Source organism: Pipistrellus hanaki (genome assembly GCF_964339955.1).
Source record: "Pipistrellus hanaki genome assembly, chromosome: 3".
Lineage (NCBI taxonomy): Eukaryota > Metazoa > Chordata > Mammalia > Chiroptera > Vespertilionidae > Pipistrellus > Pipistrellus hanaki.
In genome coordinates, this window is record NC_140505.1 from 59,118,766 (window position 1) to 59,141,183 (window position 22,418).

The window sequence follows — 22,418 nt, forward strand, 5'->3', positions numbered from 1 at the left end:
CTCTCCCATCAAGCTTCAATGCCATCTTCCACTGGGGAAAATTAGCCATTGTGTCCCTCAACCCATGGACCCCAACCTGAGCATCACTCCTGCTATTCAGCCTTAACTGCTTAGGGGAAATGGGGGGAAAAATGCCATGAGCGGAAACCTGTATGGCTTAGTGGATAGAACATCGACCTGCGGATTGAAAGGTCCCAGGTTCGATTGTGGTCAAGGGCACCTTCCTTGGTTGCAGGCACATCCCCAGTAGGGGGTGTGCAGGAGACAGCTGAAGGATGTTTCCCTCTCATTGATGTTTCCAACTCTTTATCCTTCTTCCTTCCTCTGTAAAAAAATCTATAAAATATTTTTTTTTTTTAAATCTGGAGCTACTCTTCAGGTCAGTCTCAAATATCTTGACTTTTAGACCTTATTCATGAAATCTGGTATCAGACAAGAAATATCAGATCTCAATGGGACAGCTTTAATTTATTTGGCAACTCATACCTCTGACTTGACTCTCCTTAGTTCCCTGAGAACCGATAATAATACATTCATTCTAGGTTTTTAAATGCATCTTGCAGGGCCTTTTGTGACTTTTCTATTTAATGTGTTAATCTGTGGGATAATTCTGCTGCTCTTGTTGCCTATGCCTGACCTACATTCCTAAAACATATGCTGGGAAATGACCATATATTGGGTTGTAATATATAAACTTGTGAAAAGCAAACATATGGTACTGAAAAAAATTCTATGAGTTTAAAATTTTGAGGAGAAAGTTGTAAAGTATGATGAAAATAACTATACCTCATAGACAGATATTGTAGTTAGCATAGGACACACATATTTTCAATTGATTTAAATGTAAAACTTGTCTATAGTTTTTTGGGATAGCTTTGTACAGAAATATTTTTTTAATTATGTGTTATACATTTTTCTTATCTAACCCTAATGGACTTCATTTATTTTTCCCTATTATATTACACTGGCAAGGCTCTCAGAAAACTGTTGAATAAAAGCAGTATGAATAGATTTCATTTTCAAACTCAAAGAGAAATGGCTTCCATTAAATATGATGCTTTCTATCTGAATGAATTAGGTGGCTTTATAAGAGTAAAATGTGCACCTTAATTAAATCCAACTTACTTGTGATGCATTATCAACTATATATTTGACACTTTTTTATTATACATATATTTTTTAATGTACATTTCCGATTTGATTGCTAATATTTGGTTTAGGATGTTTGCAAATATATTTAGGCGAGAGAATGACCATTAATTTTTCTTCCTTGTAACATTCTTTTTAGGTTTTGTATTCATGTTATATTTGCCTCATCAAATGAATTGGGGACAAGTTCTCTTTTTCTGTTCTTTGGCAAGTTCTAAAAAAGAGGGATTTTTGTTTGTTACTATTTATTGCTTTGGTATTACTATGATGTGTAGTTTTCTCTTGGAATTTATGATTTATGTTTATAATTTATAATCTTTAATAGATTTTTGACTTTTGATCATTGTATCTTCAAATGTTTGCCTCATCATGCTTCTCCTCTACTTTTATAGTTATAATTATATGAATATTATAATTTCATACTATGTTTTATGTTTCTGAAAATACTTTTTATTTTTTTATCTCAATATTTTAGTTTAAATATTTTTAGATCACTTTGTCTTTTTCATCTGCATCCAGATTGTAAATTCATTAATTTTCCAAAAATATCAGGTTATAGCATTATATTTATTTATTTCCATTTGATTTTTTTCATATAGCATAATATGCTGTGAAATTCTTCAGCTTGCTGCTAAAAGATATCAATGACAGATGTTTTCACATCTATTAAGTAATTATGACCCATCTATTCAGAGATTCCTGCAGCATCTGGGAGCCTGTTTCTATTCTCTGTTATTCTCCCTATGTCCTGTTTCTTTATAGGCCTGATGTTCTTTTTCTTTAATGGCAAGCATCATATATGTGCAAAAGAAAACACAGAGTCCTGATGAGGTTATCTTTTACTAAAAATAATGTATTTTGACTGTTTTCTGACATTTAGATTAGGAAATTACCTCATTGCAATTAGAGATTTTACTTATTTAAATCTAAGTTTCAGTCTCTGCATTATCTTATCTTTTTTCAATTTCCTTAACCCCTAGGATACAGCCCTTAGGAAGTCTAGGTGAGAGCCTGTGTATTTATCACAGTCCCTTTTCCCTGTAGGTCCTTAAATTCATATGTTTAATTTTCTAGCTCTGTTTAACTCCTCAGCCTTCTACAATGCATTCTCTGTCGTCTAGCATGGCTTAGGAAACATGGTTCACCATGACAGCCTTACCTACCATTCCCTCCTTCATGGCCCCTCTTTTACCTTTCTGGCTAATGTTGGAACCCACAATGCCAATATCCTTTATTTCCCCAAAACCTCATGACACTAACAAAAGTGTGCTTAGCTGCTACATTATATTGGGCTTCTCATAGTCTCACCCTATGCTGCTTATAATTAATAAATACCCAGGGGGTGGGACCAACACAGACTAATGAGCTGACCTTCAGGAATTCGCCTTTACTAGAGGATCTTGGCCCTTCATGGCATAGCTGCTTTAGTAGCTATTATTAAATGCAAATAATCATTTTGATGTTATATGTAACTTTCTTTCTGGTGCTTTTGGTGAAGTATTTAGTCAGCTACGAGTTTTTGCATTGTAATTGGAAATAGAATCTTCAATATTGCCCTCTATCTTGAAATAAGCCATTTTATTGTTATTCATTACTCTCGATGGTTGTGGTGGACACATCATATATATAAAGATGGTGAGAGTACTTTAAAGTCTTCATCATGAAAGAGTAGTTTCATGTATGTTAATACATGTAGTAGCCATACTTAAGTATCATGGACTTTTTGAAATCCTTAAGTTTGATACTTATGATTAAAATATAAATAACTGAAGTAATACATTCTGTATTGTATATTTTTGATCAGTTAGGTACAGAATATTAAACAGTAATTTATAATTTATTGTTAATCTTTTATGAATCATGTTTTGTAATTTCTCATAATAAAATTCACTTATTTCTGTAAAGCAACATTTACCATACCTCACAAAAATAATAATTTAAAATATTATAATAAGATGATCTACCTCAATATAAAATGGAATAAAGAAACATCTTATTAGTAATTAATTTTAGACTAGGCCTGTTTGTATTTTACTATGTCTGCGACTTTTTCAGGTTTACTAACTTTATGTTATTATAAATACAGACAACTTATCTTTTAAATCTTTTTAAAGACAAAACTGCAGATAATTTATAATTTATTTACGGCTTCCTGAAGAAAGTTATTTAATCTAAAATAGATTTTTTGTTTTGTTTTGTTAATCTTCACGAGAGGATAAATTTCCATTAAATTTTAGTGAGACTAGAAGAGAGAAAGACAGAGAGAAACATCAATGTGAGAGAAACACATTGATTGGTTGCCTCCTGCAAGAACCCTGATCAGGGCCCAGGCCAGGGTTTGCCTGCAACCAAGGTATGTCCCCTTGACTGGAATTGAACCTGGGACCCTTTGGTCCTCAGGCCAATGTTCTATCCACTGAGCCAAACCAGCAAGGGCCAAAATAGATTTTTTTTTTAAATACTAATAATGATGAAGTTAAAGAGAGAGTTGTTGATTTTCTTTGTACATTTTTAAAATTGTGAATGTAGTTCTGGACAATCTGTGGGCCTTATAAACACCAACATTTTTGTGTGTGGTTTGCAGGCTGTCAGCAACTAGCCATTCATTAGCACCTCAAAGTGATTTGGACTCCAGCAGCTCTGAAGAATTCTATCAGGCCGTTCACCATGCTGAGCAAACCTTCAGGAAAATGGAAAGTTACTTGAAACAACAGCAACTCTGTGATGTTATCCTGATTGTTGGGAACCGCAAGATACCTGCACACAGGTATAGTAATTTGTCTTTCTTGGAAACATGTATTCAGGCGTTTAAAAGTGATAGTCTGGTAGATAGATTACAAACTTTCATGATTAGAGAATTAAAAATTCATATTTCTAAGAAGGCTTGGGTATTTTTTGTTTGCTCTTATTTATTTCTTTAATAATCTTTTAAAGAAATAAAACAAATATGATCAGTTCAAAAATACAACTTCTGCCCTAGTGGGTTTGGCTCAGGGGATAGAGCATCAGCCTGTAGCCTGCAGACCACAGCGTCCTGGCGATTGATGTGTTTTTTTTCCACATCGATATCTCTCTCTGTCTTTCCCTTTCTCTTCCACTCTCCCTAAAAGTCAATGGAAAAATATCCTAGGGTGAGTATTAACAACAACAACAAAAATACAACTTACAATTATATTGAATGGAAATCAACCTTAAAGTAGTATACAATGAATGGCCAGATGCATAATAATCTGTAATAACCTGGCCACTCAGTGTGTGTGTGTGTGTGTGTGTGTGTGTGTGCGTGCGTGCGTGCGTGTGTGTGTGTGTGTGTGTGTGTGTGCGTGTGTGCGTGTGTGTGTGTGTGTGTGTGTGTGTGTATTATATTATATTAGAGGCCAGGTACACAGTGGGGGGGGTGAGAGGAGGGGGAAAGGGGTTTGGCCTTCAGCCCAGCCTGCACCCTCTCCAATCTGGGACCTCTGGAGGGATGTTCAACCACCCATTTAGGCACTGATATGGGATTGGGCCTAAACAGGCAGCTGAACATCCCTCTCACAAGCCAGGACTGCTGGCTTGCAACCACTCTCCTGCCTGCCTTCAAGATCAGATGCACATGGTCTTCAGACATTGCTTTTTTCGCCTGCGGAGCTACCTTGTATCAGTAGTAGATGTTTAGACATAGTGCCACCTTCCTGCTCTCAGGTGAAGGAGAGTCCTGAATGTCAGGTGGCAGAGAGCTGTCTGACCAACCACTGATTCTCTAGGGGTGGGACTTTCTCCTCCCTGCCTGCAGATGGCTGTCAGGCCACTGAGAGCTGTCTGACCAATGGCTGGTTCTGGCTGATTCTGTGAGGTGGGACTTCCTCCTCCCTGTTGTCAGAGTCTGGGTCAGCACAAACTGGGAGACTGCATCAAGTCCCCCTATACCAAAAGACCCAGAGACAACTCCCTGCCCACTTGCGTGTGCCCCTGGACGTAGCATCCACCCTCATGGAGGGGCTGACAGGCCCAAACACTTCCAGAAGCTGAAAGCAATGAGGCTGGATCTGCTGCAAGAGGAGGCCAATCAGTGTTTTTCTCTCTCCCTCCTTCTCCCTCTCCTTATCCTTCTTCCTCCCACCCTCTAAAAAGAAAAGAAAAAAGAAAGAAAAGAGATATATAAGCATATGCAGGGTGTCCCAAAATGTATAGACACACTGAGTAATTAAAAGCAATGTTTATCAACATAGATTTCATTTTCAAAATGTAATAGAATCAACTGTTAAAATGTGTACAATTTTTAAACTGTAAGAATGAGCATTATTATTTTGTTGCTAATCCTCGCTAGAGGATATTTTTTCCATTGATTTTTAGAGAGAGTATAAGGGATGGGAAGAGACACAGAGAGAAACATTGATGTGAAAGAGACACATCAATTGGTTGTTTCCCACACCCACTTGGATGGGACCCAGGATTGAGCCTGCCCTTTACTGGAATCCAGAATGGAACCTGCAATTCTTCATCCAGTCCACAGACTGATGCTCAAACCAGTGAGCAAACTGGCTAGGGCAAAAATAAGCATTCTTGACCAAATGAAAAATGAAATAATGATATGTGCTGGGGACATAAAAGACCATTATCTTCAGACCAAAACACTAGGCATTTCATGAAACAGCACTTTCTGGTTTTACTTTTGTCCATGTTTAATAATGAATTTAGTTTTGTCAAGAATATATGTATTACTTTAATGTTCTTTCCTGAGCACTAACATCATGAACATAATTGAGGTTAAAAGTGGCACTTGAAATAATGTACTTAGAAACACTTAAAACATTTCATATAGCAAAAAATATTTTGTAAGTAAGTTAGATATGAATACTTTGGGGTAGGCAAGTAGGTCTGTTTCTCTGTACTGAGAGAAAGCTTACTTATAAAGACCATATTTGATGGCTGAGGAATAACTCATTTCTTCCATTTTATTAAATGCAACATTCACCCAGGTATCTCAATCAGCTTGAGAGTTTATAAGAGCTCTGTACCAACTTCACAAAAACAAAACAAAAAAGGCTCCAATGGTCCCAGGCAATATCCCCAGCTCCAGTAGCACCCATGGCCCCCAGCTCCCAGCACCTCCAAGGGTTGGCCTACTCCTGTGATTCAGGAAGGTTTCTGTGGCCCCAAGTTCCCAATAGGACCCCTGAAACCCTGAAGGCAGACAACCTCCTACAAACCCAGGTTCTTGACTAGACCCAACCAGGCCAACTACTACATACCCCAGTTTTTGATCCACCTTGCACCAGGCCAGCTTCCATATCCCCAGATATGGACCTAGAGTAGATGTTGGTTTCCACAGATGTAAGCTTTCTGCTTATCCCAGCACCATATCTTCTTCAGCAGAACAAATCTTCAGGCTGGGCCCCCAAACTCTCTGGTTATGGACTGACTCTGGAGACCCTAAGCTCCGAGTTCCCCCAGCGCCAGCCACAATAACTCCAGCCTCCAATCAGGCTCCTATGAAATCAGGTTCCCAGAACACCCAACACCAATCAAGACCCTGTAAACCTAGATGTCAGGCCCAACCCAGTGGTCCCTTGTGCCTGACTGGCCTCTGTTGATCCAGGACCTCTGTTTGCACATGCAGCCCCAAGTCACAGGGCAGTCACCTCAGACTCAAGTGCCTGACTCCCCCCAATGACACTAGGCTCCAGGTCTACCCCTGCAGAGTCAGGCACTAAACTGGACCTTATGTACCCAAGCATCAAGACTGTCACCTTCTGACCAGTCACTAGACTTGTCCATCCAAAGACTCCAGCAGGAAGCCTGCTTTCAGACATCATCAATTGGCCCTCCCAGAATCCCTGGATAGGCTGACTGGTGAAGGGCTTTGATTGCTCAAGCCAGTCTGTAAGAATGGGAAGGGCACCTACTTCCTTAAATAATCACATACTATCCCAAGACCACAAGGATTATGAGCTGAGAGTACTGTACCGCTCAGACCTGCCTTACAAGAAATGCTGAAAGGTATTTTTTAAAGCTGAAATGAAAGAAGCCTAATAGGTAACATGAAAACATAAAAGTGTAAAACATATTAATAAAGCTAAGTGTATAGACAAATTTATCCTGTAGTATGATGGTGCATTAATCACTTAAGTCTAGTATAGAGATTAGAAGACGAGTGTTGAAAACAACTAGAGCTATAATTAGTTAATGGATACACAGTATAAAGAAGGTATATTGTGACATCAAAACATAAAATATGGGGAGGGGAATAAAAAGGTAGAGTTTTTCTACATGATTGAAGTTAAGTTGTTATCAACTTAAAATAGACTTATATTTATAGAATGTTTTTTGTAAGTCTCATGGTGACCCAAAAACAAAACCCTACAGTAGCTACAAAAAATAAAACAGAAGGGAATCAAAACATAATACCATAGAAACTAATCAATTCACAAAGATATACAGCAAGAGAGGAAGAAATGAACAAGGATACAGAAAAACAGTCAGAAAACAATAAGATGGCATTATAACTTCTTACCTATTAATAATTACTCTACAGATAATTGGATTAAATTCTCCAATCAAAAGATGCAGAGTAGCTGAATGGATTTTAAAATATGACCCAATTATATGCTGTCTACTAGAAAAAGACTCATTTCAGCTTTAAAGACACACATAATCACAAAGTAAAGGAATGGAAAAAGATAATTCAAAGCAAATGGAAACCAAAAGAGATTCAGGGTAGCTACACTTATATCAGGCAAAATAGACTTTAAGCCAAAACAGTAACAGGAGATGAAGATAGTCATTATATCTTGATAATGGGGTCAATTTATTAACAGGACATAATCATTATAAATAAACTAGAGGCCCAGTGAACAAAATTTGTGCACAGGGAGGGAGAGGGTAGTGGTGTCCCTCAGCCCAGCATGTACCCTCTCTAATCTGGGACCCCTCGAGGGATGTCTGACTGCCCTCTCACAATCTGGGACTGCTGGCTCCCAACTGTTCACCTGCCTGCCTTCCTGATTGCCCCTAACTGCTTCTGCCTTCCATCCTGATCACCCCCTAACCACTCCCATGGCAGCCTGATTGATGTCTAACTGCTCCCTGCCAGCCTGTTTTCCCCCAACTTCCCTCCTCTGCCAATCTGGTCACCCCTAACTGCCCTTCCCTGCAGGGTTGATCACCCCCAACTGCCCTCCCCTGCTGGCCATCTTGTGGTGGCCACCTTGTGTACACATGGGGGCAGCAATCTTGTGTGTTGGAGTTATGGTCAATCTGCATATTACACTTTTATTATATAGGATATTGTGGTAATCATTCCATAATATATAAATATTTCAAATCATCATATTGTATGCCTTACACATACAATGATACATGTCAATATCTGAATAAAAGTTGAAAAAAAAAAGGATAAGAGAAATTGAAAAGTACTTGTTTTTCATCATTTATATATCATTTACTGTCCTCCTTAAGCCTACCAATGATACTCAGCAATACATAAAACATCTTTTCCTTTCATGAATTAAAAGAAATCTTTGCCAAACATATTATAGCATTGGTTTCCACTCTGTTTGTGATGCAAAAGGACATAAAACATGATACCTTTCATCAAGAAGTTTTCAATAATCTTGAGAAGGAAAGAATAATCCATAGAACAACAAAGGAAATTATTATAGTTGCAAATAACCTCAACTAAAATATAAGGTTTTGATTCTAAGGGCAAGAAATAATCAAATAAGGAAATGAGTAGCATATGTTAGGGTATTAACATATGCTACTCATTTCCTTATTTGGTTTGATTGAGGATTATGAAATTTTTTCAGAGAAATTATGCTTGAGTTCAGACAGGAAAAAATAGGTATGTTATTTTATAGTGAGAATAATGTGGAAAAAAGAAGCAAATAATTTGTATTTATAAAAATTATTAGGCACTAGCTTAGTGAAAGTAAAAAGTTTGTAGAAAATACTGCAAAATTAATTCATAAAAGCAGGACAAAAGTGATTATGATAGATCTGAAAACCAGTAGAGACATTTGTGTTTGAAATGATGTGTATAATGGGAAACCCATGTAAGTTCTTGTTCTTGAAAAAGGAAGTGACATAATTAAGTCAATAATAATAATAATGTTAGTTAACAGTTACTGTATTGGATTTTTCAGGTTCTGCTTAAAATGCTTTTAAATATACTAGTATTCTAGCCGAAACCGGTTTGACTCAGTGGATAGAGCATTGGCTTGAGGACTGAGGGGTCCCAGGTTCGATTCCAGTCAAGGGCATGTACATGGGTTGCGGGCACAGTCGAGGGTGTGCAGGAGGCAGCTGATCGATGTTTCTCTCTCATCAATGTTTCTAACTATCTGTCCCTCTCTCTTCCTCTCTGTGAAAAATCAATAAAATATATTTTTAAATATACTATTCCATTTTGACCTGAAAGAGAAGGAAATCCTTATTTTCTTTATTTTTTTCTAAGAAAATAGAAAACTAAGAAATGAAGATATTAAGACATTCACCATGTAATTCATACATTGTGAAAATAGAATTCAATCGCAGTCAGTCTGGCTACAGAAATAGTATATTAACAACTAGAGTACTCTGCTTATCATATTTTACAAAGGTAGCTCTGAAAAATGGTCCAGCTTTAGAAAATTCACAAAAGATGAGCACTGCAAAAATGAGCTTATGTAGAGTTCACCTAGCCATGAAATAGGAGTATGTCAATGCCAAGAAAGAGATTAACAGAGAAATATTTTGAAGACTACTTCTCAGAGTCATAGGTCAGATTTCCTGGGAGCAAACTAGGCGACTGCCATTTATGTGTGCATGGTTTATTTAAGGGGTGTCCTCAGAAGAAAGGAAGCAGCATAGGGCAGAGGAAGGAGCAGAGAAGTGATGTGGTTTCAGCTGGAGCCTTGCTCATCTTTAGCTCCCAAGATGCTTTGGGGCATGAATTGCTGCGGGGCTAGTCATACTCAGAGGTAAAGAGGTGGTATTTTTTTCATACCCTTCATGTGTAATAAATATTCTATCAAAACAACACTTTTTTTAATATATGTTTTATTGATTTTTTACAGAGAGGAAGGGAGAGGGATAGATAGCTAGAAACATCGATGAGAGAGAATCATCGATCAGCTGCCTCCTGCACATCCCCCACTGGGGATGTGCCCACAACCAAGGTACATGCCCTTGACTGGAATCGAACCCGGGACCTTTCAGTCCGCAGACCGACGCTCTACCACTGAGCCAAACCGGTTTCGGCAAAACAACACTTTTTAAATGTACCAGTATTTAGTAGAACCCTGCTATATTAAGGGGCTAATACCTTAGAGAAAATATTTAGTAATGAATTTAAGTATGCCTTATTTATTTGTTAGGTGGTGAATTACTTACTTAAGCAGTGGTAGTCATCATCAGAGAAAAGCAATTTCCAAACAATTTCACTGTTTCCACTAACACTAATTTATTTTACTGAATTGGAAAAATTGATTTCCACTGGAGTTTTATATTTATAGTATTAGACTATGTTCTATGAACAGTGATGTTATGCTTTCTATCAGCTCTTAAATAAAAGATCTTGAAATACTCTTATCACTGTACCTTACTGATAAAGACGGTGTTTTCATATAAATTTCTTTCACTTGGAGACAAGTTCCTGTTGGTCTCAAGAGCACCTTGCCTCTACAACATTCGTGTTTATTTCTCCCTCGAAAGAGGCCACAGTGAGTCCTAAATATTCAGACTCATAAATAGGTGAGAAACATAAATTGGAAAATTAAATCTGAGTGATCTTATTGTCTGAAAATAAGTTTTTTTGTGTGTGTTTTTTCCCCCAGAAAATGTAGTATTCACCTCCATCATGTGATATAAAATTTTATTTATTTATTTATTTATTTAGTTAGTTAGTTAGTTAGTTAGTTATTGTTTAAGGTATTACAAATAGAAATACATACATCTCCTTTTTTCCCCCCATTGACCTTCGCCCAGCCTCCCTTACTCCCCAGGACTTGCTCTCAACCCCGCCCCCCCACCAGTGTCTTGTGTCTGTTGGTTGTGCTTATATGCATGCATACAAGTCCTCAGGTTGATCTCTTACCTCCCCTAACCCTCCCCTACCTTTCCGCTATAGTTTGACAGTCTGTTTGATGCTTCTTTGACTCTATTTTTGTTCAATAGTATATAATGTTCTTTATCTTTCACAAATGAGTGAGATCATGTGGTATTTATCTTTCACTGATTGGCTTATTTCACTTAGTATAATGCTCTCCAGTTCCATCCATGCTGTAGCCAATGGTAATAATTCATTCTTTCACAGGAGCATAGTATTTCATTGTGTGGATGTATCACAGTTTTCTAATCCATTCATCTGCTAATGGGCATTTAGGCTGTTTCCAAATATTAACTATTGTAAATTGTGCCGCTATGAACATAAGGGTGCATATATCCTTTCTGATTGGTATTTGTTTTATCGGGATATATTCCTAGAAGTGGTATTACTGAGTCAAATGGAAGTTGCATTTTTATTTTAAGGAAACTTCATACTGTTCTCCACAGTGGCTGCACCAGTCTGCATTCCCACCACCAGTGCACAAGGGTTTCTTTTTCTCCACATTTTTGCCAACACTTGACATTTGTTGATTTGTTGATGGTAGCCATTCTGACAGGTGCGAGGTGATATCTCATTGTTGTTTTGATTTGCATCTCTTGGATAATCAGTGACTGAGCATGTTTTCATGTGTCTCTTGGCTTTCTGAATGTCCTCTTTCAAAAAGTATCTATTTAAGTCCTTTGCCCATTTTTTTCATTGGATTTGTTTATCTTTTGTTGTTATTGTTGTTGTTAAGTTGTATGAGTTCCCTGTAAATGTTGGAGATTAAACCTTTATCAGAGATAACATTGGTAAATATGTTCTCTGTGCAGTGGGCTTCCTTGTTTTGTTGGTAGTTTCTTTTGCTGTGCAAAAGCTTTTTATTTTGATGTAGTACCATTTGTTTATTTTCTCTTTATTTTCCATTGCCCTAGGAGCTGTATCAGTAAAGATATTGTTATGACAAATGCCTGCTATTTTGCTGCGTATGGCTTTTTCTAAGATTTTTATGGTTTCCCATCTTACACTTACATCCTTTATTCATTTAATTTTATTTTTGTGTATGGTGTAAATTGGAGATCTAGTTTCATTTATTTGCAAGTATCTGTCTAATTTTCCCAACGCCATTTATTGAAGAGACTATCTTGTCTCCATTATATATTCTTGCCTCCATTGTGAAATATTATTAATTGAGCATACTGGCTTCTGCCGATTTCTGGGTTCTCTGGTCTATATGTCTGCTCCTGTGCCAGTACCAGGCAGTTTTGAGAGTAGTAGCTTTGTAGTATAGCTTGATATCTGGTATTGTGATCCCTCCAACATTGTTCTTTCTCAAAATTGCTACAGCTATTTGGAGTCTTTTTTTTTTTTCCAGATGAATTTTTGGAGAATTTGTTCTAGGTCTCTGAAGTATGCTGTTGGTATTTTAATGGGGATTGTGTTGAATTTGGGTAGTATGGACATTTGGGTAGTATGGACATTTTAATTATGTTGATTCTACCAATCCAGGAACATGACATATTATTGTGTTTTTTCATGTCTTCCTCTATCTCTTTTCTTAGTGTCCTGAAATTTTCTGAGTACAGATCCTTTACCACCTTGGTTAAATTTATTCCTAGGTATCTTAATTTTTTTGTTGTTGTTGTTGCAATGGTAAGTGGGATTGCTTTTTTAATTTCTTTTTCTGTGAGTTCATTATTGGTATTTTGAAAAACCGTAGACTTCTGGGTGTTAATTTTCTATCCTGCTACATTGCCAAATTCATATATTAAGACTAATAGTTTTTTTTATGAGTCTTTGGGGTTTTCTGTGTACATCATGTCATCTGAGAATAAGGACATTTTACTTATTTTCCAATTTGGATGCCTTTTATTTCTTATCTGATCACAATGGCTAGTACTTCCAGTACTATGTCAAACAGGAGTGGTGAAAGTGGACATCCCTGTCTTATTCCTGTTCTTAGGGGAAATGGTTTTAGTTTTTGCCCATTGAGTATGATGTTGGCTGTGGGTTTGTCATATATGGATTTTATTATGTTGAGGTATGATCCGTCTATTCCCACCTTGCTGAGAGTTTTTATTAAGAAAGAGTGTTGGATTTTATCAAATGTTTTTTTCAGCATCTATGGATATGATTATATGGTTTTTATCTCTCAGTTTGTTTATGTGGTGTAGCACATTTATCGATTTGCAGATATTGTACTACCATCCTTGCATCCTTGGAATAAATCCCACTTGGTCATGATGTATGATCTTTCTAATGTAATGCTTGATTTCATTTGCTAGAATTTTGTTGAGGATTTTGGCATCTATGTTCATGAGGGATATAGGCCTATAATTCTCTTTCTTTGTAGTGTGTTTATCTGGTTTTGGGATCAGAATAATGCTGGCTTCATAGAAAGAGCTTAGAAGTGCTCTTTCCTTTTTTGAATTTTTTTGGAATAGTCTGAGGAAGATAGATTTTATTTCTTCTTTGAATGTTTGATAAAACTCCCCTGTGAAGCCATCTGGTCCAGGGCTTTTGTTTGTTGGAAACTTTTTTGATGACTGCTTCAATTTCCTCCTATTCAGATTCTGTTATTTCTCCTGGAAGGTCTTATTTTTCTAGGAATATGTCCATTTCTTCTAGGCTGACCAGTTTGTTAGAGTAGAGTTGCTCATAGTATTTTTTACTTATTTATGATTTTCATATTTCTGTAGGGTCTATTGTTATTTTACCTCTCTTATTTCTGATTTTGTTTATTTGGGTTCTCTCTTTTTGCTTCTTGGTGAAGCCTGGCTAGAGGTTCATCAATCTTGTTTATCCTTTCAAAGACCAGATCATGGTTGTTTCATTGGTCTTTTGTATTATTTTTGTTTTTTTGTTTCTATGTCATTTATTTTCACTCTGACCTTTATTGTTTCCTTTCTTCTGCTTACACTGGGCTTTTCTTATTGCTCTCTTTCTAATTCTTCAAGTTGCAGAGTTATTTGGTTTATTACCAGTTTTTCTTGTTTTTTGAGGTAGGCCTGAAAAATGGACTTCCCTCTCAGGATTGTTTTGAGTGTGTCCCAAAGATTTTGGATTATTGTGTTTTCATTGTAATTTGTTTCCAATATGGTTTGTATTTCTCCTTTGATCTTTTTGGTAACCCACTCATTGTTTAATAATGTGCTATTCAGCCTCCAATTGTTTGAATTATTTCTGATTGTTCTAATTTTATGCCATTGTGATCTGAGAAGATATTTGATATGATTTCAATCCTCTTGAATTTGGAGAGACTTTGCCTGTGTCCAAACATATGGTCTATCTTTGAAAATGTCCCATGTGTGCTTGAGAAGAATTTATATTCTGTAGTTTTACAGTGGAATGTTCTAAAGATGTCAATTAAGTCCATCTGATCTAGTGAGTCTTTTATGATTGATGTTTCTTTGCTAATTTTTGGCTAGAGGATTTATCCAGTGATGTTAACAGGGTATTAAAGTCTCCTACTATGATTATGTTGCTGTCAATCTCTCCCCTGATATCTTCCAGGTGCTTTTTATGTATTTGGGTGCTCCTGCATTGGGTGCATATAGTTATATCCTTTTGATGTATCGATTCCTTTAGAATTATGAAGAGGCTTTTCTTGTCTTTTGTTATGGTCTTCACTTTGAGGTCTATTTTGTTAGATATAAGTATTGCTACCTCAGTTATTTTTCATTTCCATTTGCCTGATAAATATTTTTCCATCCCTTCACTTTCTGGTTGAGTCTCTTGTTCTGAGGTGGGTCTCCTGTAGACAGCATATATATAGGTCATGTTTTCTTATCCATTAAGTCACTTGATGTCTTTTGATTGGAGTTTTTAATCCATTTACACTTAATGTTATTATTGAAAGGTACTTGTTTATAGCTATTCCTGTACTTTGTGTCTATGTTCTTTCCTCCCTTTCTATTTCTTCTTTTTTACAGTATTTCCTTTAGCATTTTTTGCATTGCTGGTTTGGTAGTGATAAACTCCCTTTTGCATTTCTTTTCTTTCTTTTTTTTGTGTCTGAAAACTCCTAATTTCTTCTTATAATTTTGATTGATAGTATTGCTGGACAGAGTATTCTTGGATTTAGTCCTTTGCTTTGCATCACTTTGTATACCTCCTTCCATTCCCTTCTAGCTTGATGTGTGTCTGCTGAGAAATAACTTGATAATCTATGGGGGGATCCTTTGTAGGTAATTCTCTGTCTCTTGCAGCCTTTACGATTCTCTCTTTGTCATTAACATTTGCCATTGTAATTGTGATGTGTCTTGGTGTGGATTTTTTTTTTTCCTTCCCCATATCAGGAAAGTTTTCTGTCATTATTTTTTCAAATAGGTTTTCTAATTCTTGCTGCTCTTTTTTTCCTTCTGGCTGCCCTATTATATGTATGTTACTTTGTTCCATTTTGTACCAAAACTCCCTTAGGCTCTCCTGCTTTTTTATTTCTTTTTTCTCCAGTTGCTGTTCAAATTGGGCTTGTTTCTCTACCTTGTCTTCCAACTCATTAATTTGGTCTTCTGCTTCTAGTCTACTGTTGAAACCTTCCTTGGTGTTTTTTATTAGAGCTACATCACTTTTGATTTCTTCCTGATTTTTGCATAGGTTGTTGATTTTCTCATCTATCCAGTTTACCAATACTCTGGATTATTTTTCTGTCATGTGTATGCCTCCATTTCACTTATTTTTTTTCTTGGCAATTCCTCTTTTTCTTTCCTCTGGGGATTGTTTTGATGTCTCCCTATTCTAACTATCACTAGAAGGTTTGATGTCTCCCTATTCTAACTATCACAAATACCAAGTTGTGGGGTCCTGGACCATGTGCAATGGGAGCTTCATGCCACTCAAGTGTCACTGAAGAGCTCCCGCATCGAGGCATGTGGCTGTCATGGGTTGGAGGGAGCCACACTTGCTTAGGATCAGATCACCTGCACTTAGTGTGGCCTCATGTGCGCATCTAAAATCAGGGAACCCACCTGCGCCACGCTGAAACAGAGACCCTGCTGGCATGTGTTGAAAATCAGAGTCCCCTAGCACATGCCAGGAGTCAGAGTCTCCCTTTGCCCATGGTATCCGAGTCTCTGTTGCTTAGTGCAAACTTGCATGGACAGATAGGGTCCCTATGTGCATATGTGCTGGGAATTGGAGTCACTGGCACTTCCGCCCTTGTGGCATAGGGTCTAGCCATGTGACTGCACACTGCAGGAAATAGCCTCTCAATGTCTGTGTGCCTAGGCTCAAATTCAGGTAGCAGAGCTGCCCTGTGTGGGCAGGAGGCCTGCTTGTGTGGGGTGGGTCTAGCAGTTCCTTTGGCACTGCACTGAGCCTGCAGGGAGGGGCTTGGGCTCTGTGATTCACAGAAATCTGCAGCATGGATGTCTGGAATCTTGGTGTCTGTGGGTCTGCAGTTGTGGTCGCAGGACTTTGTCTCTAGTGGCTCAAGAGATGGTATTTTTATACCTGGGTTCTAATGGTCAATACTGTTGGGCCACCCACATGTGAAGAGCACATAAACTCCCATTGGGCAGCTCCTGTTGGGCCATATGTAGTTCTACAGAAAGGGTAGCTACAAGAAGTTTATGTGCATCACTAGCCCAGGGCACATTGGTGTGCCTCATAAAGGGAGTATAGGCAAGGCAAAAAACAAAGTCCAGTATAAAAGGAAAGATGGATTTCATATCTTATTGGATAAGTAATGGAGGAGAAGACATAAATACTTTTATAATATCTACTCTGAAAATTCAATATATTGGCGGTACACCAGTTAGAATAAGGGAAGTATAAATGAAAGAAAATCTCACAGGGAAGACTTTGAGTTAGTTTAGGGAATACTGAAATGTTACTGGGATATCTGGTAAGTTTTTTTAGGATTCCAGATGCAAGGCTAGATATAAAACTACCATAATAATACTAATTAAGACCATGGTTAAAAATGATTCTGAAGCAGTGAGTGTTAAGGCAAATATTTAGAACCCTGATTCAAAGCCTAGAGAAATGAAAGGGTCAAGAGTAAGAGTCAGAAGAGAAGTCAGTGAATCAGAGGTAAGCTGAGATAAGAAAGTCTGCACTGCCTTAGCTAAAATGGAGATTTAATGATGGAGTGGGAGGTCAACAACGTTAAATATCACAATAAGTTGGAGTGGACTTAGAAAAGTTTAATAGGTTTTGAAGGAAATACATTTATGGTGACCTCAATAAGATTTTCCAGAGTGGCTACATTAATCCACTTATATATGCATTTTTGGCTCCTGCTTTTCTTGCATTAATAGGAGCTTTATATGCACATATAAAGATATTACTTTCTGTTTTTCATTACATTTCTCTTCTAAAATGTAATGCAAATTTTATGTTCATGAAATCTAAATGCATTACAAAGTTTTCTGCACTTCTCTTACTGAGTTTGCAGTATTTTTGTATGTCACAGTTTTGGAGATTTTATGTAATTATTTAAGGTTGAATTATCTAGGTCTCACAATATTTTTTTTTATATGGAAGTGGCCCTGTTATAAATCAAGTCTTTATATGTATAAGGTTAAAACAGTTAATTTTTTTCTCAATATATTTCTTATGCATTAGGAGAGAAATATAATCCCTCTGGTTTATTATAATTTGTTTTCATATTGCATAATGTTATCTTTTGTTATATTTTTTGATAAAACTAATTATTTGACACCGATTTATCTAATTGGTATATAATAAATATTTGAAGATAACCATGCTTTATTTTTTTTTAAGTTATCATTCATAATGCTAAAAAAATAAACTATAAAGTATATAGGAGTCAACCAAGAGTACACAAGACAATTTTAAGGAAAACATATTCTCTAATAAAAGAGTAATATGCAAATTGACTGTCACTCCAACACACATGATGGCTGCCCCCATGTGGACACAAGATGGCTGCCACTGGATGGCCAGCAGGGGAGGGCAGTTGGGAGGAACCAGGCCTGCAAGAAAGGGCAGTTGTGTGCAATCAGGCCAGCAGGGGAGAAAGTTGGGAGGGACCAGGCCTGCAAGAGAGGGCAGTTGGGTGCAATCAGGCCAGCAGGGGAGGGCAGTTGGGAGGGACCAGTCCTGCAAGGGAGGGCCATGGGGGCAATCAAGCCTTCACGGGAGGGCAGTTAGGGGTGACCAGGCCAGTAGATCAGGGATGTTGGGGGTGACCAGGCCTGCAGAGGAGGGCAGTTGGTAGAGACCAGATCCACAGAGGAGGGCAGTTGGGGGGGGGGGCAGGCCTGCAGGAAAGGGAAGTTGGGAGCTACAGGCATGCAGGGAGGGACCAGGATTTCAGGGGAGGGCAGTTAGGGGTGACCAAGTTGGCAGGGGAGGGTACTTGGGTGAGGACCAGGCCTGTATTATTTAGTAGATAGTGGTGAAAAATGGGTGAGGATGTAGAAAGACATAAAATTGGATTCTGATATAAAAGGATAGAAGAACTAAAAGTGAAATGAAAAATGCATTTAAAATGGTAGAACATAATTTCTAAATCAGTTTTTAAAAGTACATTCCATAAGGTAATTATAGATTAATAGATGGGTGATAGATACACAGATATATAATTGATTGATAGGCAAACAGACACAGAAAGATACGTAAATGGATTGCTCTGTACTCCATTGTTGTTGACACTTAGCATTTTGATGCTTTATATTGACTCCCTAAATTAGATCTTTTGACTCTTTCAGGCTTGTTCTGAGCTCAGTCTCAGATTACTTTTCTGCCATGTTTACAAGTGATGTTTGTGAAGCCAAGCAAGAAGAAATCAAGATGGAAGGCATAGACCCCAATGCCCTCTGGGATCTTGTCCAATTTGCATATACAGGTACAGTAAAAGATGAAGCTTCACACTGATGTCTTGTGGATTTTAGAATTTGAGTACAGGATTTTAAAATTTAAAGAAAAATACAGCTTGCATCTTTTATTTTATTTATTTATTTTTCCATTTGAAAGACTAACAAAGAAAAGTCAGACTACTTTTTCTTTTGTCACTGGAATTATAAATGTATATATGTATACTAGTACATATATCAAATTCCTTCCACTGATAATTTAAATTGGCTTATATGCCCTGGCATGTGTGGCTCAGTTGGTTGAGCACCCCATGCATTAAGAGGCTACTGGTTGGATTCCCAGTCAGGGCTCATGCCCAGATTTCTAGCTTAATCCCCAGTAGGGGGTGTGCAAGAGGCAGCCAATTGACGGCTCTTTCTCATGGATGATTTTCTCTCTCTCCCCCTCCCTTCCTTTCTCACTCTAAAATTAAATTTTTAAAAATTCAATAAAATAAAATAAAATGGCTTATAAAATAAATATCAGATAGAGGCACTGAAAAGAGAAGCAGTGAGGTCATTAATGATCAAATAAGAATTTGTTCATGTCCATATTTAAAATATTGGGAAGCAAAGAGGATTCTATTTTTTTTTTTCATTTTGAAGTAGATGTGTTCAAATAACTCTTTATTCTTTGCAATGTATTATTTTAATTTTAAAACCTTCATAGAACATTTAATGTGGATTCTATTAACTTTAAATGGACAATGAAAATACATAGAATTGTGGAAATGATGAGATTTAAAAGCTATTTGTTTCTTTCTGGTCCTCTAAATTGACATTTTATATTGGTTTATGCACCTTATAAAGTTTAGTGCAAATAGCTTTGCTAACTTAGCAGACATTAGTTGAATGTCACTTGATGTGCAAGTATTAGCTCTGTCTCCGGAACATAAACTAATGAGTAAGCCACGTCTTGCCTCCCAGAAGCCCATGGTCCAAGTGCAGAAAAGAGATGATGAAATACATACGATATAATGCGAGGTATTAAGAGAGAGTTAAAAGGCATAAAACCTGCTCAGAGCATTATCAGGGTTCACATTCATTTAAAACATTTTAATAGCTTTTCAAGACTCGTGAGATTAGAGGAGACGTTATAATAACTTCTTGTGATTAAAAGGAAATAGTATGAGTGGATACATTTTAGGAATGGAATGTGGCTCATTTTGCCTAAACTATTGATGATTATATTAAAAAAAAAAAAAGAAGAAGAAGAAGAAAGAAAGAAAGAAAGAAAGAAAGAAAGAAAGAAAGAAAGAAAGAAAGAAAGAAAAGAAAGAAAGAAAAGAAGGAAGGAAGGAAGGAAGGAAGGAAGGAAGGAAGGAAGGAAGGAAGGAAGGAAGGAAGGAAGGAAGGAAGGAAGGAAGGAGGAAGAAATCAAGGGATGGAGGAGGGAGGGAAGGGGGGAGAGAAGGAGGGAAGGAGAGAGGGAGGGAGGGAAGGAGGAAGGAAGGAAGGGGCTTGATTATCAAAGCATCAGGATTCTTGATTAAGGAGCTGCATTTTTCAATATTTCTGGTCACAGAGAAATAAGACACGGTGCTTAAAGATCAGCATCTAAAAGCAAAAGACCTTGGAACTAGTAGGAATCTAACTTCTTTGAGAGAGAATAGAATCATAGAGAGAATCTTGTTAATGCCAATTTAACACTCAGTGAGTGAAGCCTCTGGAAACAAAAATGCACCTGCTTTAGATGCTGAGTCTCAAAGCGGCAATGTGATGGGGAGAGACATTTCCCAGACTCGGTAATTTTAAAATTATGTTTTGTCAAAGCAAATATTTGCTCTGGGCAAAGTTAAGCAGGTAAGCCTTTATTGAAGGCTGTTGTAATCTTGGAGGGGGACCAGAACGGAGTGTTTACTTACCACGCTAAGGGAAATAAGTCAGACAGAAAAGGGCAAGGACCATATGATTTCACTCACAGGGGGAATATAAAATTGAAAGCAGTAAATGAACAAACAACAAAAACAAACAAGCAAAAACTCATTGGCACACAGTGCAGAAGCTATCAGAGGGAAGGGTGGGAGCAGCAAAGGGGAAAGGGTCACATATGTGGTGATGGAAGATGCTTTGGCTCTGGGTGATACACATACAATGCAATGTGCACATGGTGTATTATAGAAATGTATACTTGAAACATATTATTTCAATAACCAATGTCACCCCAATAAATTAATAATTCTGCCAGAACAAAAGGTAGAAGGGATAATTTTAGAGTGCTCAGGTGGGAGAGAATATAGGCCATCTGTGTTTGCTAATCGGCTGTATCTAAGAGAAAAGTAACGCCTCTCCTATCCTTGGGACAGAGGTAGTTTTACAACTTGAAGCAAGGAGCTCACTCCAATTATGCTCCTGATCTCTCACAAAACTGAGAGACTGGATGCTCTCTCCCTTGATGTCGGCATTTCAAAGGGATGGCTTTTGAGAAAAAACATTTCTGGATTGGAAAACTGTCAAGAACCTTTTTAAAATAGTCACACCTCAAAGGAGGAAAGAAGGAATTTGCATTTACTGTTTTTTTTCTAAAGCAAATCCTCTAAGAAAAAAAGGGAGGTCAAAGGACTAGCAGCAGGAAGAAGCAAGTCTAGTCAGCTGATGGGGAATTGAGATCATTTTGGTCAATTTCAATTTGCATACAACCTGAAATAGTAGCAAAGGATCATGGCCTCCCAGGCAAGAGTAGCAAACACAACCGCCTTATCGTTTCTTGGAAAGAAACAAATCCTGAAACTTACATGCCAAGAATCCTTCTAGCAACAGAAAGGCACGGATCCAACACTTACAGCTGCCATAGCCTGGCAGCCTGGCATTCTCTTGTGCAAAACTGGGTCAAAAGACACTCATCTTGGTGCAGCACAGAGTTGGAAGATGTTTCCAAGCTCCCCGCTGAATGCAATGACCTAGATTGGGCTCTGCTTTTTAAAGGGCAGACAGGATGCAAAGCTGCCTTTCAGCTGCCACTGCCACTTTGGCCTGTGCTCTGATACTTCTGTCTTCCTGGTGATTGCTAAATTTCCAATTGTTAGTTTAGAGAAATGCCCTAGATGAGGACATACTTTTAGGCATAATGTGAAATCTGTACCTGTCTTTAGCTACATACAATGTAACAAATTACAGCAATAGGAGTGACCACGTGAGCAATAGTTTAGGAAGGCAAGGATAGGAGGTATCTGTGTGTTTCTACTTAGATTGCTAGCTGACTTCTAAGACTTTTTGTAGAAGACTAAAAATAAATGTATCCCAGAAAGTGGTAAAAATGAAAAAGCAGTAAGATACTAAAGTTTGGGAATATTTTCTTAAATTCTAAGGTTTGGGAGGCTTTAAAAAAAAACTAAGGAGGATCAACTATATCAAGAATTGATTGATAACTATTATCTGTTAAGGTAATGTGTTCAAAAGAC

The 22,418-nt window shown here is 37.4% G+C and overlaps 1 protein-coding gene across 2 annotated transcripts in view; it reads left to right on the forward strand.

The window, feature by feature from the left end:
* Positions 1-22,418, forward strand: part of KLHL1 (kelch like family member 1) — a gene marked incomplete at its 5' end in the record, with an annotated part of 314,402 nt that overhangs the window by 102,788 nt on the left and 189,196 nt on the right. Inside the window, 2 exons of one of the 2 annotated variants that reach the window (XM_084879715.1) lie at positions 3,734-3,916; positions 18,874-19,010. In XM_084879715.1, coding sequence (XP_084735841.1) covers positions 3,734-3,916; positions 18,874-19,010 — 320 coding nt within the window. The remainder of the gene's footprint in view (positions 1-3,733; positions 3,917-18,873; positions 19,011-22,418) is intronic. The other variant, XM_084879716.1, reaches the window with a different exon arrangement.